Below are 22,393 nucleotides of genomic sequence, written 5' to 3' on the forward strand. Positions count from 1 at the left end.
GGGCCCGTGGCCAGCAGGGACGTGCAGCTGGAGGCCCCTCGCACGGAGCCGCAGCAGCGTGGCAGATGACCCCTTTCTCTGTCCCTCGCAGGGCTGCTGTCCCCAACCACCCGCAGAGGCGCCGCCGCGGAGGCCGTAACCTGGCCAGAGGTGCAGGATGGGAGTCGCCGCTGGATTTCTCCGCACATCCCTACCTGTCCTCACTGCCCTGGGTAAGAGCAGCCGCTCGCCTCTCCCGGCTGGAGGTTTCCATGGGGAGCCGAGAGGGGCTGTTCAGAGGTGCCAAGCGGGACATTACAAAATCACAGAATCGTAGGGTTCTGTGGAAGGGCCCTCTGGAGATCATCCCCTCCAAGCCCCTGCCAGAGCAGGGTCACCCACAGCAGGTGGCACAGGAACGTGTCCAGGCGGGGTTGGGATGTCTCCAGAGACGGAGACTCCCCCACCTCTCTGGGCAGCCTGTGCCAGGGCTCTGCCACCCTCAGGGTAAAGAAGTTCCTCCTCGTGTTGAGATGGAACTTCCCATGGTCAGGTTTGTGCCCGTTACCCCTTGTCCTGTCCCTGGGCACCACTGAGAAGAGCCTGGCCCCATCCTCCTGACACCCCCCCTTGAGGTATTTATAAGCGTTGATAAGGTCCCCCCTCATTCATCTTTTTTCCAGACTGAAGAGACCCAAATCCCTCAGCCTTTCTTCATTAGAGGTGTTCCAGTCCCCTCAGCATCTTGGCAGCCCTTCTCTGTTCCCTCTCTAGCAGTTCCCTGTCCTTCTTGACCCGGGGAGCCCAGAACTGGACACAGACGTTGCCCGGGGCATGCCATGTACGTGCTGTGTTGCTGCCCGGGATGGGTCCCTCCCTGCTCCGCACTGGGCTTGTGCGGCTGCAGCGATGCCGCAGCCCGATTCTCCCAGGTGGGACATGGGGAGAACCGGGGGATTCATGCGAGGAGAACCAGGGGATGCCTCTGTGCTACGTCCAGCCTCTGTTTGTACCACGCAGGAAAGAGGACAGGAATGGCTGACACACAGGTCTCCCCGTTCCTAAACTCAAATGTAGGTGAAATGCAGGAGATGCAGCTCCTCGGGCAAAGCCTTGGCAGGAGCAGTGCCCTCTGCAGCCCGTGCTGCCCAGGCTCCTTCTGGCCTCGGCACATGGAGGAATTTCCTCCTGCCAGCAGGACTCGCTCCCAGCGAAGCCACTTCGCCTGCCGGTTTTTCTAGGGATGCGTTTTTGGCCATACCCTGCCTGCAAAGATTCCCCCATCCATCGGGGGACCGTTTCTGGAGCTCAGGGAGTCTCAGGCTGCACTCTGAAGGTCCCCTTTTCAGGAGGGAGACATTTCATTTCAGACAACTGAGAATTAGATAATGTCTTCAAGCTAATTCATCATCCCAGGCAGAGACTGCTCGCCTGTCCTTATAAATATCTAATTACCTTTTAATGTTCTCTGGATCCCCGAGGAGGCAGAGGGAGGGGTGCCTGCCCTAGATTGGGAGGCAATTAGCCTGTTTGGAAATTGGTCTGACCCAAATCCGGTAGAGGCAGCAAGATGGAGTTGGGCTCTCCCATTAACCAGCTGAGTTCGTGCAACTTGCTCCCCGTCAAGGCTGAGCCCGCAAAAAAAATGCTTCACTGTAAAGCCTGGGGGGGTTATTTTCTCTTGACCTTTGGCTGATGACGGAATGGATCTCAGGAGCCAGCTGAGAAATCCTCACCAGCAACCTGAGTGGGGGACCAGGGACAAAATAATGGCAGCTATCGATGGGGCTCAAGGAAACACTCCAAAGGTGGTGAAGACCTAAAGCCTCCAGGTCTCCAGCCCTGGGAAGCTGGGATGGCAACGTCACCCTTCCCTCCACTGTACCACCGAAAGGATGACATCCCAGGGATACGTAAAGGTTTAAAGCTTATGAAGTGCAGAGAGACAACTCTCTAACAAACAGGGCTGTCAGGAAAGTCTAAAAATCTCTCTGGCCTTTCTTCATTCAGTAAAAGCCATGGAAAATCTTGAAATCTAGTGCTAGCCAAAGCGCTGTCCCTTTGTTCCTCAGAAAGCTTCTCATTAAAAATAACCCTCTGTTCCTCAGAGAGCTGCTCTTTAAAAATAACCGCTTTGATTTTGTGCACGTGTGTGTGTGTGTGTGTTCAGATTTCCTATAAAACCAATTAATTGCCCAGCTCCCTCACGCGCCAAGGCTTCGGGCTGTGGCCAGTGCTGCGGAGCTATGGCTATGCTGCCCGTGCCCAATAAAAGGATTGCTGCTGATGTCCTCAGAAACCAGAATACATCTTGGAAAACATTCAACTGAGACATTTATCATTTCCTGGTCTCCGAAGCTAGTGCGGAGCTCAGCACAAAGGGCAAGCGTTCAGCCTCCTGGACACCTGGGCTTTTCAGGTCTGACTTTCAGCACATTCCAAATACTAATAATAATACAAAACTGCCCTGCCAGAAATAGGCCAGCGCCGCCGCACGAGGCAGTCACGCCCCTGCTCGCTGCAGTGGCAAAGAGATAAGGTTTGAGCTTTGTCTATTCCAGCAATACCTGGTATAAAGTTTGGGATTTTTTTCTAAGCACGGAGACCCCTGTGTCCTTGGTGGTGTATTTCACGATATGGTATTTTTCTCCCAAATAACAGCACAAGTCACTCTTGGGGCACTGTGGGGAATGTACAAGCGTTTCTGCAGCTTTTTCCAAATCTTAATTTTCAGATGTTCCATTTTCAGCTATTGGCGCTAACATTTATTTTTCCTAATAATGAATGTTGTTCTAGAGAGGCGTAGCAGCGTATTTACCATCACTTCTGCTCTCCGAGCTGGATTTTAACACAGAAAGTAGGGCTGCATAGGGCATGCCCCATTCTGAGCCCATCACGCCGCTTTGTGGATATTTGGCTTGAAGACCTTTCTTTTGTGCTCGTTTTCTCCCCACTACCCGAATGAAAGACCCCACGGAAGGCACCTGTTTTGGTAACACTAAAAATTAGAGGCCGGGCATGACAGAAGTAGCCCAGACGATCAGTCTCAGGGATTTACCGCTCTGCTTTGCTCTCAATCCTTAGTTCTACCCATGCCCTGAACTTGTAACTGTTTAATTATTACTTTAATCTCACAGTTGTTTTGCTTAATGAGTGAGATCCAGGCGTTTCACCCCCAACACCCACCAGACACCTTGGAGGTGCAGATAAAAATTCATCCGAACTTCTGGCATTGATTACATTTGAGAAAATCAATGTCTGACAGTTGTAGTCCGTAACCTTGGCAGAGAAAAAGCGACAGCAGCGGACAGCAACGGGGTGCAGACTCTGGGTGGAATCAGAAGGGATGATTAGCATAATTTGGCTTGATGGGGAAAGAGCACCCCATGAGAGAAAGCATGCATGTGAGTGTTAATAATATATATTTGATTTGTTAAATAAATAGAAATTATTTACCATACGCTACCTATTAATCTCAAAATGTAAAGCTGTTACATCTTAATCCATTCACTACCATCTATCAGAACACAATTCATACGCTACTTTCTTATTAATTCTCCATTAACTCATGATTATTTTCCCTGCTGGCCAGCAGAGTTATTTCCAGCTGAGACTCGCTCAGCACAGCCATTGCTGACCCAACCGCGAGACGACTTCCAGCTTACACAAGCTTCTCCTTTGTGAATATAACTATTTCAGAAGGAAAATGGCACCTGCACTGATTTGGAGAGAATACAACCCTCAAAACGCTGCTTTTCTCTTATTCCAAAGTATTAGGAAGAGTATTAGAGTCCCTCTCCCCTGCGTGACACCGGGGACCACCAGGCTCCTGCCTGCACGCGGCTCCCTCGCAGCAGCACGTCCCCACTGCCGGTGCCGAGGGCTGGGTAATTGGCTGCTGCTCGGACACAAGGAGCAGCCGACAGCTGCTCTGAACCCACCGAGCCAATTAGCGCAGCCCCTCATCCCGTCTCACCCTCATCTCCGCATGCAAGAGCAGCCGGAACATGAGACGAACCCCGGGAGTTACAGGTAAAGAGCTGCTTCCCCCGAGCCCAGGAGAGCTGAGCTGGCCGTTCCCTGCTGGAAGTTACTCTTGCATAAAACATCACACTTACTGGAGTCACTTAATTTAACTAGTGACCATGCTGTGTACTGTAGAGAAGGAAACAGATTGCTGGTTGGCATGGCAGTTTTAAGACAGTTATTAATTCAATTACAAAGCATGGAAGGATCCCGGGGCTAGCTAAGCATCTCGGAGCTTATCACTGTGGAGGCAGAGGGGGACTGCGCTGGGAACACACTGCCTTGAGGTGGCTCCATCCCTGCAAAGGGCCAGGCGTCTCTCAGGGTGCCAGGGAGAGAACAGACTTGCTGGCGATCGCTATCCCACCAGCCGCTTCTGCAGTGAGGTGATTTCCAGGCAGCTTCTGCTTTGTTCTTACTTATTTGCACTGCCATTTCCATAAAGCCTGTGTGGCAGCGGGTCTGCTAGCATTTGCCATTTATCTGAGACACGGAGTCACTGAGAACAGTGCCAGGTCACTGGCACCTTCCAGTGAAACATCCTCACCACGCCAAAGGGTGGCCTGGGCACAGTGTCAGAGAAGGCAGGCACGTTCTTATGTTCCTCTTGTGCCTATGCCCGAGCCATGCTCACAACAGCAAGATCAGAATCAAACCCGTGTCTGAACACTACAGAGGAAGCTTCAAGCTCATCCCATTAGTTCAAAAGCAGAACGATACCGGCAGCATCGGTTTGCACACCAGCAAACGGCAGGTTCGAGTCGTCAAGTTGATGATGTTGCAGACGCAGGGATGGAGGGGATCTGCCAGGCGTGTGCAGGGAGGCGGTGGCTGAGCTGAGAACTCACCGCGACGATCCAGGTTCTCCTCTCTCCTCCCTTGTCCTGGAGAGGACTCAGGAGGAACCGACCAGCCAAAGTTTGTACAGAGAGAGGAAGAACCAGCGTGTCTTCACTGCCAGGGACAAGGAGGGCATCCAGGGGTTCCCAGCTCCAGTCTTGTCTGTACGTGGTTTTCCAAGAGGCGTGTGTCAGTACTCCTTCGCCTGGACGTCTTTAAGCATGTCTGGTCCCCCTGGCATGGCAGAGACGGTGCGAGATGCTCAGCAGGAAACACACACTAAATGTCCCAAGCCATGGCTGGGGCTGGGCTGTGGTGACAGATGGGTTGTGATTTTCACGTTGCTCCTTCTTTTATTCTAGATGCAGTTCTCACGCTGCCAGGGACACCCTACAAAACTGAAAATGAGAATCTTTAGAAAAAACTAAATTGAGCTGAGCAGGTTTTCCCTCTCCTGCAGTTTGGTGCCAAGCGCAGAGTAGCACAAGGAACTACGGACCCGTGTTTGAAGAGCAGCCTGTGCACACCCTCTTCCCTGAAGGCTCAGCAGAAGAGAAAGTCACGCTTTCCTGCCGAGCAAGAGCCAGTCCTCCTGCGACCTACAGGTGAGCTCGCCTGCTCTCTCTCTCTGTACCACGACTAGGACACAACCATCAAGAATTTTGCTTTCCCTTCTCCACTTTTATGTAAAGAAAATCACTAACATGGGAATCAGCCTCCTCATCTACACGTGATGTGCATCCTTCCCAGGTCACAGACCAGATATAAATCCAAATCCCAACAAACCAGAGCTGGAAAAACAAACAAGCACAGCCTCCTACGAGGCACCACGAGTGCTGCAATGAGTATTTACCCCTCTTGCTCTTTACACTTCTTCTTGGCAGGTGGAAGATGAATGGCACAGAGATAAAGATGGAGCCAGATTCCCGTTACAGGCTGGTTGCAGGTGACCTAGTGATAAGCAACCCAGTGAAAGCCAAGGATGCCGGCTCCTACCAATGTGTGGCATCTAATTCCAGGGGCACGGTGGTCAGCAGAGAAGCCTCCCTCCGCTTTGGCTGTAAGTTTGTCTCCACAAGGTAAATGAAACGCAGCCACAGTTACCCTGGGGGTAAACTGAGCCCCCTCTGCTCACATTAATAAAGGTTGGAGAGAAGCTCTCCCGTGCATGGTACACTTGGAGAAATCCCCTGGCACTTTCCATTAACGTGGAGGTGCAGTAGCAATTTGATGCACTACAGAGAAATTCAGTAATATTTCTGGATCTCCCTCTGTGCAACCACTAAAAAGACCAGCCTGTGGAGGGGGAGATAAAATACAGTAATTCCTCCAGCTATTTTTTTCATCCACAGACAGGTTTCACTTTGCATGTTTAGTTTTGCAGGAATTCTCTGCAGAAGAGCGAGACCCCGTGAAGATTACAGAAGGCTGGGGAGTGATGTTCGCCTGCAGCCCTCCTCCCCACTACCCAGGTAACGTACAGACTCTGTAAAGCAACAAAACAGAGACAGGACTTAACACGTGGAGAAAAAAAGTACCATCCAAGGACCAATTTCAGTGTAGGCTGGTCTCGAAAGGGGACGGCTGGGTTGAGTCCCACCTGGGAGGTCACAGGCAACTTGTGCAGTTTGTTCCTTTTTTCTTTTCCCCACAGGCTTATCCTATCGATGGCTCCTGAATGAATTTCCCAATTTCATCCCAGCCGATGGAAGGCGTTTCGTCTCTCAGACCACGGGAAACCTTTACATTGCTAAGACAGAGGCTTCCGACCTGGGGAACTATTCATGCTTTGCCACCAGCCACATCGACTTCATCACCAAGAGCGTGTTCAGCAAGTTCTCCCGGCTCAGCCTCACTGCAGAGGGTCAGTGCTCTTGGATTATCATAAGGGGACTGGGCAAAATGCAAAATTAACAAGCCACCGCAAAGCACTCGGGCTCCACAGGACCCCAGCAGGCTCTCAGGAGAGATTAAGAGCTTACAAAAATATTAATTGGCTGGAATCTGAGGGAAGCAGCCCAGGCTTTGCTGCTTGTGCAGCTACAAACCCCATCCATGGCGTTTCTCTGTTTGTTTGTAAAAGAGAAATGGCAGAAGGTGCAGCCGGTGCAGGCTCATATATCCCTGAAACTACTCTCCTCGGCCTCTGGTGACCTTGCAGAGGTGCAGCTAAAGATACTTCTTGAGCAGGGTGAAGGGACTTCAGCAGGCAGTGAATTAAGGAGAAATAGGCCTGAGATGTTGTAAAAAGGTTTTTAGAGACTTTAGTAAGAGCTGTTTTAAGAGGAAAATGAAACTCAGTCTCTGCCGCCTGTAAATTATCCAAACACATGAAGGTTTTGAGAAGCAGTGTAACCTTGCGGGTACCTCTGTCCTTTAAGACCTCACGTGTGCCATTTTAAGGTCACCCGGAACTCCTCAACCGTGCTTTCCTTTTAACAGATGCCAGGCAGTACGCACCCAGCATAAAAGCCAGGTTTCCTGCAGACACCTACGCTCTGGCTGGGCAGATGGTGACTTTGGAGTGTTTTGCCTTTGGAAAGTGAGTGCAGCGTCCGTGCCGCTCGGGTTTGGGACAGGGAGGGCACTGCAGAACCTGCAGCCTTCACAACCCCGCTCTTCAACGGGTCTACTGTAGGCCAGAGATGGAGGGGGAACAGGAGGAGGGAAGAACTGGCTAAAGCCATCTGTCCTGCTGGCAAAGGCCCAGCTGGGATGGGACCTGGGTGTTACACTACGTTGTAACGCAGCATGGGGTACCCGAGAGCTGGTCTTCACCAGATTTACTTTTATATAGTCCCGTTCCTCGAATCAAGTGGAGGAAGCTGGACGGCTCACAGTCCTCCAAGTGGATCGGCAGCGAGCCCCTCTTGCAGATCCAGGATGTTGGCTTTGAGGATGAAGGGACTTACGAGTGTGAGGCTGAAAACATCAAAGGGAGAGACACCTACCAGGGCCGCATCATCATTCAAGGTAACCCATTTAAACACATGCCTTCCCAGAGCACACCAAGATGCCCCAGGCAATGGGCTGAGCCTTTGGGAATGAAACCACCACCTCTGATCCTGCCTCCTATCAGCCCCAATTAAACCTATTGCAAAGCCCTAACAAAGACATGCAGAGATCACTGATACCTTTCCTCAGTGGATACATTTAAGCTACGGCAAGTAGAGAGACTTCCTAATTTGCCCTAAAGTAATACTAGCAAAAATGAGGTAACCAGGGAAGGAAGCACAGTGGTAAAAATCAAACTTGGCTCTCAACCAAGATCCTCTCCAAGCCTGGGGTACTTCCACAAGGGTTAATGCTTGGAGCTATTAATCAGATCTAGTCAAGTTACAAAACTTAATCTGGTTCTCTGAGTCTGAATCCAGTCTTCCCTGAAGTTCAGGAATGACTGCATTCACTCTTCAGAAAAGAAACCTTAATGTTCTTCCTCAGATCTGGACTCTGCCATAATGTTGTGCAGTCCGCATGCACAGCTGCAGCCAGACCCATAGCGGACTCAGCCTTGCATCGCTGCACAAAAGGCAAAGGCTGTTACTATGGTGAAACACGCTCTGATAAATAAATCTGCCAGCAGAGATGACACAATGCACATCCTTCTGCTTGCCTGGCACAACAAACCTCTCATCTGATCTTCTTGGCTCTGCCACCTCTCTTGCTCCTTTGCAGCTCAGCCGGAGTGGCTAAAGGTGATCACAGACACGGAAGCCGATATCGGGTCCGACCTGCGATGGAGCTGTGCGGCCGCTGGCAAACCCAGGCCCGCCGTCCGATGGCTTCGGGACGGGCAACCGCTGACCTCCCAGGTACCGCCGGCGCAGGTCTGGCAGCGAGAGCAGCCCAGCCAGTGCACACCACAACCTGCAGTACCAAACATGCTACTCCAGACTTTGACCCTCTCCTGCCTTGCTGCAAATGCATCTCAACCCCGTTTTATCACCCCGCACCCCTATTCCATGTGCCCCCATGAGGCCGCAAAGCAATGCCACAGTCCTTACCGACGGCAAGTCCCTTCTGCCGTCACTGCCATCCCAGCCATTGCTTCATGCAACTACAGGAACTCATAGCCAATTATCAGGGTGGATAAATAGCACCTTGTACCTGTCTCTGTATGACCTGCATGTTGCTGCTCAGGCACTCAGAAATCTCAGCAAACAGAGCACAGTGACGTGGGGTAGTGACCGGACATACGGAAAAAATAGCCTGTGTTTTCTCCCATGGAAAACCAGGCTTGCTTCAAACCGGTAAAGAGTCTGCAGTGAACCTCAACCCTGAACACACGAGGCTTGAGTTCCATTTTTGTTCTTCTCATCTAATGGGTTCATCCTCTTGTTTGCACAGAACCGCATCGAAGTGAGCGGTGGAGAGCTGAGATTTTCCAAGCTAGTCCTGGAGGACTCTGGCATGTATCAGTGTGTGGCTGAGAACAAGCATGGCACAGTATATGCAAGTGCTGAATTAACAGTGCAAGGTAATTTCTCATTTCCCAGTGCTCTGGGTTTCAATGGGACACTGAAGCATTTTAGATCTCCTCCTAATATCCCATGCTTGCGATCTCAGAGTAAGATAAGAGCAGACAAAAACTGCTTCACTCACCATTGAAATATAGTTACTGGTTCAACAAGACACTCTACAACCCTTTAAAATTTACATCTTGTGTAAATTCAGCAATGCTGAAAGAGAACAAGGACATCTGTTTAGCTACAGAAAGCGTACCGACCAGACAGCAGCACCACAAGCTCCCTTCCACTACACAGCCTTCCTCTTTTTGGAGGAAAGAGGTGAAAGAAAAGCGTTCAGTACCCATTCAGCCTGCTTTGATGGATGGCGACTGGAGCTGGACTAATGCCAAACTTGCTCCACATTAGCCTAAAAGCTTATCTCTTCCTGGTCAGTAGATGCCAGAGATAAATTAAAGGCCCTAAGTATCAACTGTTCAGCATTAACACGCTGCAATGCATGAGGGCAACAGATAAAACCCAATTCTATCTCCGCAGTTCCAGGAGGAGTTTCAGGCAAGCTGGATGGCTGCATTGGCGACTTTGGTCAGGATGTTGAAGGGAATATCCTCTACATTTTCAAAAGCAGCTGTTCTTGTGTCTCTCAAAGACCTTGCACTTGTTAGGGTCATACCCCATTGCTACGTACGACCCGTATGTCACATAACTCCTGCCTCGGCAGGCGTTAGAAACCAGCCGGCAGCAGGGGAATCACTCCTTCATCTTGCTCACCAGATATTGCCATGCTTCGATTACCGAGTCATCTAACAAGAAATCAATACCTAGTTACATGGCAGTTCAAAAGCTCATATAGCAGGGTTTTCTAATCGTTCCTTAATCCTCTTTTTTTCCCCCTTGTAGCCTTAGCACCAGATTTTAGACTAAACCCAGTGAAGCGACTGATACCTGCAGCCCGAAGTGGGAAGGTCATCATCCCGTGCCAACCAAGAGCAGCACCAAAAGCCACTGTGCTCTGGACCAAAGGGACTGAACTTCTCATCAACAGTAGCAGGTAGCAGCACAGAGTCAGCTTCTACCTAGAAACCATAGCTAAAATCACTTTTTTTTTCTTGCCAGAAGACTGGACTCGATGACCAAAGTGTGCTGCTACATCCCTGAACATAAGCACTTTGTTATTCCTCTAGTTTCTTCTTTAGAAAAGTCCTACATAGTATTTTGCAGTCCTGTCTTTATCACCAATTTCTCTAAAGTCAGCAAGTGCTGGACATTGTACAGATGCACAGAGTGAACAGACATTTTAACTCTCCTCTTGTATGGTTCTTCTTCCTCTCCAGGGTGACTATTACCACAGATGGCACCTTGATCCTCCAGAATATCAGCAAATCCGATGAGGGAAAGTATACCTGCTTTGCTGAGAATTTCATGGGCAAAGCCAACAGTACTGGAATCCTCTCTGTTCGAGGTAGAGATGTTTGCCTTGATTTAGGGTCAATCAAGCAAGAAACATCTAACAATGCCACGATGTGATATTTCTCCTCTCCTTGTACTCCCAAAAATCAATGCAATACTCGGGTAATCTAAGACATTTCAACCTGTGGAGCAGCAGATCTTCTGCCTGACCCACCAAATCATACCTACCAATAACTGGTCCTTAAGACAAGCATTTCCATTTTCCAAGCACTGTAATCCCTCCTCTTCCTCCTGTAAAACTACAGCTGTTAGGGAGGGATGACGACAAGTTGCAAAGTGTTGGTTTGGATGCTCTGCAGCATTAATATACATCTGGTACGTGGGCATTTGCAGCTAACAGCCCTCCCTGCTCTTTCTTTGCAGATGCCACCAAAATCACATTGGCACCATCTAGCGCTGATATCAACGTAGGTGAAAACCTCACTCTACAATGTCACGCATCCCATGATCCAACTATGGACCTAACCTTCACCTGGTCACTGGATGATTTCCCCATTGACTTTGACAAGTCTGAGGGGCACTACCGGCGAGCCAGCGTGGTGAGTAGAAAGGGCAACTACGTACCGTCAAAACGGACAGAAAACTAATACCAGCCTCTTTGTTTGCATGTTGAATGCTGGATTGTGATGAGGCGTGTTCAAATGCTCTCCCCACTGTCTTTTCCCTTCCCCATGCAGAAGGAAGCTATTGGAGACCTCAGCATCTTCAACGCCCAGCTGAGGCACTCGGGGCGGTACACGTGTACAGCCCAGACAGTTGTGGACAGTGCTTCGGAGTCAGCCACGCTGACTGTCAGAGGTAATTTCTCTGTCCTAAAGGCCCCTGCTCCTTACAAGCCCAAAGTAATGACATGGCCCTTGCAAGGGATCATCTTGCTCTTTCCTTGCAACCACCTCACCATCCAATATTTGACCTGGATGGGATAAGCTTCTGAGCTTTTCTGGAGGCCAAAATTGGACATGAGGCTTCCTAGCTTCCAGAAAAGAAAGGCCTGATTTTAATTTATGACTTGCACAATATAAAGAGCAATAAGCCTCCAAATCTTTCATCTTAGTAACGTGTCCATCTGTCTCCCATCATCCCAGGACCTCCAGGCCCCCCCGGAGGTGTGGTGGTGAGAGACATCAGTGACACCAGCGTCCAGCTGAGCTGGAGCCGCGGCTTTGATAACCACAGCCCTATCGCCAGGTACATCGTCGAGGCACGGACCCTCCTCTCCAGCAAATGGAAGCAAATGCGTACCAGTAAGTGTCTTGAGGGCAGCGGCGGTGGCACGGCCTGTGCTGGCTGCGGGGCACCAGCTCGCTGACAAGTTCTTGCTCTGTGCTCGTACGCTGGCTGCCACTCGCTCTAGTTGTTCTCCTCTCGTGTTATTGGATTATATAGATCCTGTAAATATTGAAGGCAACGCAGAGACAGCCCAGGTGGTGAACCTCATTCCTTGGATGGATTACGAGTTTCGGGTCTTAGCGAGTAACATTCTTGGAGTTGGGGAGCCAAGTTTACCCTCCAGCAAAATCCGTACCAAAGAAGCAGGTACGTGCAGATACGCTCCGAGGCAGCAAGGGGAATCAGCGGTACCTGTCCCTACGTGCTGGCGGGGGAAGGCTGGCTCGCAGCGTGCCTTGGGCCCAAACAATTAGTCATCTCCTTGAGTGCTCCTACAGGTGATGCCATCGCAAAATTTTCTGCCTTTTTCCCCATTTACATGTCAAAGACAAAGCAGCACCGGAGCTGGCAGCTAACTTCACCAGCGTTAGATACATATAAACCATTATAAATCCTAGCTTCAAATCCCGTACCTTCTGGGCAGTAATGACTAGAAAGGGGAAAGAGCCCTGTTATGTCACAGAGCGCAACTCTGCAAAGACAAGGTAGATTTCCGAGCAAATGGCTGTGAATGTTCGTTCTATCTTCTGCTGCGTGAATGTGCAAGCGGAAGGGATGTAAGAACAGCAGGAGAACTGCTCTCAACATACCAAATGCACATTAACTCTTCCCTGATAAAAGCTCTCCTCCATACCTCTCCTTTTGAGCTTGATTCTTGTCCCCTTTGAGAAATGCTGCCTCCAAATCATCTCATCAGGTACTGGCCAGTATTCTAGCCCTGATTTTCACAAATGTCTGAAATACGGCTGAAAACATAGAGACCAGCACTTTCATACGAGCTGTCAAAGCCTTGGCTATGCCCAGTCCGCGCGGTGTCTGTGCTCATCTTCATCACTATTGTTTCCTTAACCCAACCTGTGCTGTCTGCTTTTGTTTGGGGACCCGACAGCACCTACTGTGGCACCATCTGGGCTCAGCGGCGGCGGAGGGGCTCCCAACGAGCTGATCATCAACTGGACAGTAAGTCAGCAGCAGGGCACCAGCCGTGGATGCTGGGAGAGGGCCAAGGGGAGGAGCACGTGCCATTTCTTTCGGGAAATTAATGCTGCCATTACAATTTTGATACGTGGTCGAGCCAAACACTGTGCTTAGTCCAAAGACTTGCTCGTTTGAACTGACCAAGACTCCTCTCTCTTCCCACCCCCCTCACAGCCGACGCTGCGGGACTATCAGAACGGAGATGGCTTTGGCTACATCTTGTCGTTTCGCAAGAAAGGCACCCAGGGGTGGCTGACAGCAAGGGTGCCACACGCGGAATCGCTGCACTACGTCTACCGCAACGAGAGCATTGGTCCCTACACCCCCTTCGAGGTGAAGATCAAAGCATACAACAGAAAGGGAGAGGGACCGGAGAGCCTCACTGCCATCGTGTACTCTGCAGAAGAAGGTAAAGCGGGACTGCGGTGACTCTGAATCCACCGTGCTTTGTCCAACCAACCAACGTGTCCTCAGCCGGCTCCCTGCAGAGCTGTGTCTATCTGGGAGCTCAACGATAGGAGAGGTTTCTTTTACTCAAAGAGCAGCTGACAGTGATTTCAGCATAACATTTATCTTCCACTTCAAATACACAGCTAGATGTTTCCCTAAGCCCAGCCGTGACTGTACAGCCAGAGCTTCAGAGCAGACGCAGATCTTCACAGCACACAGCTGTGGCCCTGCTTGTCCTACTAAGTCCCTAAATCCCTTCCCCTTGCTCTGCTCCGTACACACAATACCAGCCGTCTGGCTGCACAGTAACGGTGCTGCAGGAGAGCCCTTAGTTTCAGTACGGCGATTATGCTGCCCAGAGTGAGGAAAAGAACTTTATTCCCTTTTGTTGTCTTTTACAGAACCGAAAGTGGCTCCTTTCAGAGTTATGGCCAAGGCCGTTCTGTCCTCAGAAATGGATGTGTCCTGGGAGCCCGTTGAGCAGGGAGACATGACTGGAGTGCTTTTGGGCTACGAGGTACGAGCCTGCAATGGGAAAGAGAGATACTAAAACTGAGACTGGAGAGCCCCGCAAAGAAAAATTCCCCCAGGCTAAGTGAGGTGAAAGGGAGAGCATTTTGTTTCCAAAGATGAAGGGTAATTCACGGACAGCACGAGGCTCTAACGAGGCCAGTACTACTGCTCACAAGAGAGATTAGTAAGAGAGAAGCATCTTTTTTTTTGATGCTTGCCTTTCCACACAGGCTGTGACCTTATTCCTGGGCACATGCTAAATGCATAGGAACAAATACCAAATGGTCTCCCAGTGCTGGTCGTGGATGGGGCTGGTCCCTACAGATACCTCTACGCTTACTAAACCCATCATACCCTTTTCTATTTAGATCCGGTACTGGAAGGATGGTGATAAAGAGGAGGCAGCTGACAGAGTGAGAACAGCGGGGCTGGTCACATCGGCTCATGTAACAGGCCTAAACCCCAACACGAAATACCACGTGTCAGTCAGAGCTTACAACCGGGCTGGAACCGGCCCCCCCAGTCCCTCTACCAACGTCACGACAACAAAACCACGTGAGTGAGCCTTGACCACCTCTGTTTAGCACATTGTACTCCCCAGGGATGCTGCATCCTCCAGAGGATCCCTGGTGATCAGCTAACTCATTAGCTTTTACATCTTGGTGCTCTAACACCATTTTAATTAGTCCATAAAACAGTTCCCTGAATTTCCTCAGATCAGCCTTATGTTCTGCGCATCACTTACCCGGGAAGATCTGTGCTCAGAGTAACATTTGCTGGGATACTTCCCTCTAAACCAACCATAGTGGTGCCATCAGCCCTGTTGACAGTTGTACAGTCTCAGGAGATGGTTGTAACGAATACAACCTCAGCAGTCCCTGACTTACTGAATCTCTGTCTTGTTTTCTATCTCTTAGCACCGAAGAGGCCACCTAGCAACATCTCGTGGACTCTATCTGGGTCTACGGTCAGCATCAAGTGGGACCCAGTGGTGGCGAAGGCAGACGAGTCCGCAGTTACAGGGTACAAGGTAGAGGCAGCACGTACCTGGCTTTCTAAGTAACCCGAAGGAAATCACAGGGCACATAAACTCAAACTCGCCTCTTCCAACAGATGCTTTACAGGCAGGATTCCCACTCTGCTCCCACCCTATACCTGGCCAGCAAGAGCCGGATCGACATCCCCATCCCTGAAGACTTCACTCACGCCTTTGTACAGATCCGGGTGACGGGGCCCGGGGGAGATGGAATCCCAGCAGAAGCTCACATCCTCCGAAACAGTGGTACGTACGCTCCTCTGACTAGCCACGCTCCACGCACCAACGCTCATTCCCAGAGTGCTTCACAGACTACTGGAAAACGAGCTCAGAGAGAGGAGTTAATCTGCAAGACTACTTGTCTGGCATTCACTACTACTCTTCTTTGATAAGTAATGACTTAGTCATTTTTCCTTCCCTGCCTGGCCATAGCACAGCATAATAACAATAAATGCTATTATGTTTTAAAATCCCACTCTCCCTTACAGGAACACGGGGGAACATCCAACCCCAGTGATTTAGGTTGAGACTCTGGTCTTTGGCTCCCTTGCGCTGTTTGCTCAAAGGATCTTCTGACGTGTTCCTCTCCAGCCCTCCACCAGCTGACCTCTCCCCAGACTCCGAGCAACCTTCCAGTCTAGTTTGAACCTACCTTTATTATTTGCAGCTAAAGCCCTCGAGGCCCCACGCAAGCCCAACCCACATTCACTAAGAGTGAAATCCTGACTGTTTGTGGAGCCCTGACCCCAACTCTAGCACGTTCCCTTGATTTGGTGGGTAAGTCCATAGAGCCCACCGCCAAATACGAGCGTTTCTGAGAGATTCATCAGTCACAACCACAGTACGAGCACACAGAACCCCAGAACTAACAGTTCACCAACGCTCCCAACTTTTTCCTCGAGGCATCAGGTTGTGTCTGTGCAACAAGACAGTTAGTTGCTCCTTCCCCGTTCCCTTTCTTTCAGGGACAAGTATGATGGTGGAAGACTCCGTGACGAGACCAGTGCCACACGCTGTCGTTATCACAACTAACTCTCTAGTAATGGTGGCCCTGATCAGCTACCTGGAGCTCTGACGATGGCCAGTGCAGCTGAGGACTCCCGGACACGCTTCCTCCCAAGCCAGCGGGGAACTACGTAATACTTGGCTGCTGCATCTTCAAGTTTGTACCACAGCAGCACCCCAGAGAAAGGATCTGACAACGGTGTTTTAAGGGAGGAAGAAAGAAACAGCTTTTTTTTGTTTGTTTTGGAAGAATATAAGCTTTCATACAAGACATGGGTCTTTAACCAATTAAAAATTTTTTAAAGAAACAAGAAAAACGAAGAATTCTACACGAATTCTGACAGCCAACCGCCCCACACACTGTATCCAGTAGGTTTTCTGCCTTATGAAGCCATGTACTAAAATAACCAGACTGATAAACTTGACTTTTTTTTTTTTTTTTAATATGTACAGTGAATTTTGGGGGGGTAAGGGGAGGATGGGGACTGAGGATTTCACAGCAATCAGCATGTTCCATATCAATCCCCGTCACAGCCATCTCTAACAAATTATGGGACAAGATTTTCCATCCCCCCCCCCCCCCGCCATAATATGAGCCAAATTCTGCGGCAACCAGCCCAAGGAGAAAAAGCCACAGGAGAGATTGATCTCTGCCCCATCCTGAAGATCAGTGAACGCAGAGTTCAGATTGTGAAAAGCTTTTTTTACGACACTGGTGTTAACTTGCAACTCCAGCCTATTGTTTGTATCAACTGTTATGCTGTGAGGCACAACATTCAATGTTATCCATATTCCACATGCTTTTGGGGTGTTTCTGTTCTACTGTTTGCTTCTTTCCTTTTTTTTGGGTGGGGGAGGAGAAGGGGTAAGTGAAAGGAGACACTTTTCTAGCATCCGTTAATTTGGGGAGGCAGTTCTGCCTAATGTAGATGTCAACATATCCAATTTCAATAGAGAGAGGGTCTTAAAGAAGGAAGAAAAAGGAATATTACATAATTTAACCAAGAACTCAAGGAAGCCATCACTGGTGCAACTAGGAAAATTTGGACTCAGACAGATTCATCTCCCTACACCAACAGTTCCGTCCAGCCGAAACACCAGTCTCAACCTGGGAGTGCAAGACTGAGATTCAGTCACTAAGTTCAGCCTGGTTTCAGCCCCAAGGCTCATACAGCTGATGTAAGTGGGAGGGCTGATACCCCAAAGACGTACAGGGATGCTGAGCTGCACCGTTAACTAAAATGGTTGGGAATAGATGTTGCATATTAAAAATCCCTCTGTCTCCCAGTAAAGCAATCAAACAACGAAAGTTAACTAGAAGCCGATTTACATTGCTTGCTGGTTAGATGCCAAGGGCGCTTTTAGGGACCTTTACCGGCCTGTACCTTCCCCCTTCCCCACAGACAACGCTGCTGGCCTGAGCAACCTCAGTTCCACAATTACTTGACAAAGGGCTACACTTGCAGGACTCTGCAATGGCAAGGGACTGACGTACAGTTTCTATGCTAGATACCAATTCCTTGCCCTTGCTAATCATTTTAAAACTCTCACATCCTAGGCCTTAGTGAGCATTTGAGAGATTACATGCATAAATCCCTGGCCTCCCCGAGGAGCTACGCCTGTTGCATATATTCACAGTATCCCTTTACAATTCTTTTAGCGTCTGGAATCAAGAGGGTAAACGCACCGGTAGGTTCACACCGTGGGATGAGGAAGGGCTCCTATGTGTTCAGCAAACAAGAGAATTGTTTTAAGAAACAGGCAAAGAAAAAAAAAAAAACTTAACGAAACAGTCTAAACATTTTCAGCACAGCTGCAGCAAAAAGAAAGGGTATCTCACTCTTTCCATTACAAATAACGTGGGATAAGGTGGAAAAAAGAAGACAACAGCTCCCCCTGACACATGGCAGGCAGCAAAGGCAGGGAACCATCACCCCCAGAGCCCGTCCTGAGCTTCCTCGGGGTCCCCCTGCAGCTCTCCGTGAATTACCCCTCGGTCCCTCGAGCAGGCTGAAACACTTCTTTCAGAAGGAGAACAGTTAAATATAAATTATATTTTTGTATGATTTATGTTCTTGGAGATTTTAAGATATTTTCATTGGTGTTTGGAAGCTTTGTTTGGCAAAATATTTTATGTTGTTAATTCCGCATTTTTGTTATCACCTCCGTATTGCTGGGATTTCAACCTTTCTCCCACAAAAGATGGGATGAAAGGAAAATTAGGAATTCAGTGTTAGCTCAAAAGCAAAGCAAATTAGGGCTTGGGCAACAGTCACCCGATCGATATGCAGAACTAGCGGTAGCCATGACGACAAAATTTAGGAGGCATAAACTAAGTGGACCTACGGAGCTTCAGAGGACTGCTGGATGATGTCCACTGCCCCTGCAGAAGCGTGGGCCTGATTCGGGAGAGGAGCAAACAAAAGCAGCAAGGTTAGGTGACGTGCCCAGAGCCTTCACTGAACGGAGACGCAGGTGCTGGAGGCACCCCAGGTCCTGCGGAGCAGCCAGCATTCTGCAGGGGGGACCAGAACAGAAATCCCTCGCACTGAAGGCGTCTGCTGCGCTCCTCGGGAGGAATCGCTGAGCGGGAGGGAGCCGCTTCAGTGCACGGCTCGGCCACAGTCATGAGGTTCATACTGGTTTCAGGCACAGACTCTGCACGAGGCCAACTGTGTTCGCCCCATTGTGCAACAAAATCCCATCCAGGGCAGCCAAAAAGCCAGCTCCACCAAGGGGCTGCTCTGCCTGCATGCCCACGGACACAGCCAATTCCCTTCAAGAGGGACACTAGACACCTCCAGGGCTGAAGAACATGCTTGGATGGACCACATGGTGGATGAACTCGCCCGAACAAGCTAAGCGAAGCAAGGTCTTCCTGCCAGCGTCAAGGTTCGGCATCAGCCTAGGTCTGACCACGCCGGCTGTGCAACGTCTCTGGCAGAAACTTGGTCTCAACAGATGCTTCCAAACATGTCTGGTAATGCTGGTGGCTCTGTCTGTTTTATTGAACTTTACAGTGTTGGAAAGCAAGACGCTTTATAGCATGGTGAAAATAGTATCTAAAGTGGGTTTTAAATAGCAGCCACCTGCAACATTTCCCTGGGAAGGTTAATACATTTTCCATACATTTCTCTGCTAAACTAGATCACGGGCACATTTTATATAAGGAGTGAAAAACTACATGAGTCGGATTTCAAATGTTCCAGTTTGTACTGCTCTGCATTGCAAATGGACTGAATATATTCCAATTTGTAAAACTGATGGGACGGTATTTTCTAAAGCCTTCAAATGACAAGTAGATCCTCTTGAAACTTAAATGCCTTCAATCTGAATTCAAGCTATGCCTCTTTTTTGAGAAACTAAATTATCAGTACATAGAGTTTCATCAGCATGCATTTTAAACGAAAACACTGCTGAGCTTTTGCAACATTTTAAGGATGACACATCAAAGCAAAGAGCAATGACCTAGTGATAACCACAACAGCCTTACAATCACTTGCTGTAATCCCAGTTCTGACACTGACTCCCATCTATGGCTCCAAGCAATTATTTCACCGCTCACTGCCTGTTTCCTTTCCTGAAAAGCGAGGCACGAGGGGCTCAGTGTGTATGTGGAAGTTTTTTTGCCGTTTGAAAGCCTCTGTGTGTTCACGCTGCTGTCAGAGGGGTGGCTGCAGCTCACGCGGGGTATCACACCTGACTCACACCACCTCGCTCGGGCACCAGGAGCAGCGTACCTGTGCCAGCACGGGCATCAGCGAGGCTGATCGGTCACTGTCCCGGTGTCCTTGGTGGCAAACCTGTCCTTGTATCTGGTGCTGTCTCTGCTGTCTAGTCCTTATCTAACTCGGCCAGCCACAGCTCAGCCGACAGCAATGTTTCCTGAGCATTAGCATAAACTATGAAAAACGCACACAGTAAACAGGCAGTCTCTCCCCCACAGATTTTTTTTAAAATGTGGGGGAATTTGTTGATACTCCAAAGCTGCAGAACAGAAAAGATAGTGGCACGTTATGAAATACTACAGGTAAAGCACAGGGAAACACCCTGGGTGAAGGACAGGGGACAATGGGAAGATTTTCCGCTTGCAGCACCGGTAGATGAGAAAGGCCAAGTTCAGCCCCAGAGGGTTACCGGCTAAACCCCACTCCAGGCAAAACAGCTCCGTTTTTGCGTGTAGACACAAGCCACGGTAACACAAAGACTGCCTTGTCTCCAGCAGTCCCTTCTGCCTTTTTATTTATCAGGGGCTTAGGTGACCCACAGAAAAGGAATTGCACATGCAAAAGCAGCATTTCTACCTACTTAAAATTCACCGAGGCTATGAAAAAATACATATAAAACCTCACCAAAGCCACCAACGTGAGAATAAGGTGTGGAAGAAACCTTCCGTGAAACCACTTAGAGCTTCCTAAAATGCAGCCCAGGGGCTAAAAGGAAAGGTGTTCAGAGCTGGGGGAGAAAACTTACATTTCAACATCCTAACAGAGTTTACTGGCTTTTTACACTATTGCATTAAGTTGCAAATCAATTTCCTGTCTCATTAAGAATCCCCTACATTTAATCGCTCTGAGCTTTTGCTTTAGAGATTAACTTACAGGGATGAGTTAAGTGCCGTGGTTTCTGTTCTCAGCACTGTAATGGCTCACTAAGGAAAGTCATCTAATTTCACAGGCTCCATCTGACTTGTCAGTAGCGAAAACCACCCCGACAAGGGTGCTGCAAGGAGTATGCAAAAGGGGTGAAATGTTTTGCGACTCCCAAACGAGAGGGGTTTTACAGTCTGATTTATTCACATTTAACATAAGGTAATCTTCTACCTGATACTACTGAATTTACAGACCGAAGATTGCTCTTCTGGTTTCAGGTTGTCCGGGCTAAATTCAGCACTCGGCTATATGAGTTTGAAGGAGGAACAGCTCGCATTTGCAGCAGGACAGGTGAAGTGGTGTGCCCTGAACGGGAGACGCTCATATCTTTGCCCAAGAAATGAGTTGGATAACGCAGGCATCACATCCAGCTAACGCCTGGGGCGTCTAAATCCCATCTGCTCTACACCTGCAAAGCTATGTATCCCCCATCCACAGAAACTCTCTGCTGTGAATATTTTAATCCAGCTTCATTGCACACAAACAGGGCAGTTTTCTTCTCAGTAACTTTGTTGTACGCTATTTTTTTAAGAAAACCAAACGGGAAACATTGTAAGCATACTGTACTTATTGTAATTATGGTTATTTATTGGCTACAGTAGCACGCAGTTCATAAATAAAGATCTTCAGAGACTTTAGACAACTACTAGAGCCTGGAGTACTTCTGTACAGCCTGAAATGCAATTAGTACCTTGCCTGCTCAGGAGTCCCCTGGCCCAGGTCTATATTTTTCCTGACTGCCGATTGCATGTACTAATACAAACGAGGAGCCCAGCGAGACCCCAACCGCACGGGGCTGGACCCCTCAGCAAAAGTTAAGTCAATTAAGATATAGTAAACACAAATTCTATCCCATGACAGTGATAACTAACCAAGAGAGGAGAGACTGTCCATGCAGCAAGGAATTGCAGGTGTTGAGGGTCTGGTTAGAGACGTTAACATAACACGCGCTCTCTGGCTGGTATTCCAATGGCTAGGAAGTAATGCTAGAAAAATCAAAAATTTCCTGCACCTTATTAGCAGGAAGGGTAATTGATTGTTGGAAGAGCTCGCCAAAAAGCTTCATCATCAATCACAACCTTTAAACCAAGGCTGGAAGTCTTCCAGGGAAGATATCCACTAGATCAGCCACGAGCTAGCAGGCTCGAGAAGGTTCACTTCTAGAAAATAATTTCCTTCATTGCAGGAAACACCACATGAATTCACTTCATCTGTGTTATGTCAGATTAATTCATCACAGTCATTCCTTCTTAAAAAAAAAAATAAAAAAAAAAATCTACTGGCTTCCTTTTACCTTTGGGAAGGATGTCAAGAGATCAGCTAGAGCAACTGTACGTGGTGCAGGCCTGAGTGGAGACCGCACTGGAGTTCAGCTGAAGCCGTGCTGGGGGGTGAATAGACAAGAAATTGGGCTCAGCAGTACCAGGTCGTGGGGAGTCTCATCCCAAACCCTTTCCCTCAGCCCACCCTGGATGCATTTGCTTTCCTGCAGCCCCTAAAAGAAATACCATGTTTGACCATGGGGCGCAGAGGGGGGCTCAGGCACTGGCTGCAGCAAGACGTGAGCTCCTAAGGACAGAGGGATAGAC

General features: G+C 49.1%; 1 protein-coding gene across 1 annotated transcript; it reads left to right on the top strand.

Moving 5' to 3' along the window:
• The first annotated feature begins 157 nt into the window (after window positions 1-157).
• On the top strand, window positions 158-16,270 carry CNTN2 (contactin 2). Its single transcript, XM_054181570.1, has 22 exons — window positions 158-212; window positions 5,306-5,450; window positions 5,730-5,905; window positions 6,222-6,317; window positions 6,500-6,709; window positions 7,288-7,387; window positions 7,643-7,818; window positions 8,521-8,657; window positions 9,193-9,322; window positions 10,212-10,362; window positions 10,646-10,773; window positions 11,145-11,320; window positions 11,459-11,579; window positions 11,867-12,025; window positions 12,168-12,317; window positions 13,060-13,130; window positions 13,323-13,557; window positions 14,000-14,115; window positions 14,480-14,666; window positions 15,029-15,141; window positions 15,225-15,393; window positions 16,113-16,270. The coding sequence occupies exons 1-22, from the start codon at window positions 158-160 to the stop codon at window positions 16,220-16,222; spliced, it is 3,111 nt and encodes a 1,036-aa protein (XP_054037545.1). The 3' UTR covers window positions 16,223-16,270.
• Window positions 16,271-22,393: the final 6,123 nt, after the last annotated feature.

Source organism: Rissa tridactyla, chromosome 21 (genome assembly GCF_028500815.1).
Source record: "Rissa tridactyla isolate bRisTri1 chromosome 21, bRisTri1.patW.cur.20221130, whole genome shotgun sequence".
In the NCBI taxonomy this organism is placed as follows: domain Eukaryota; kingdom Metazoa; phylum Chordata; class Aves; order Charadriiformes; family Laridae; genus Rissa; species Rissa tridactyla.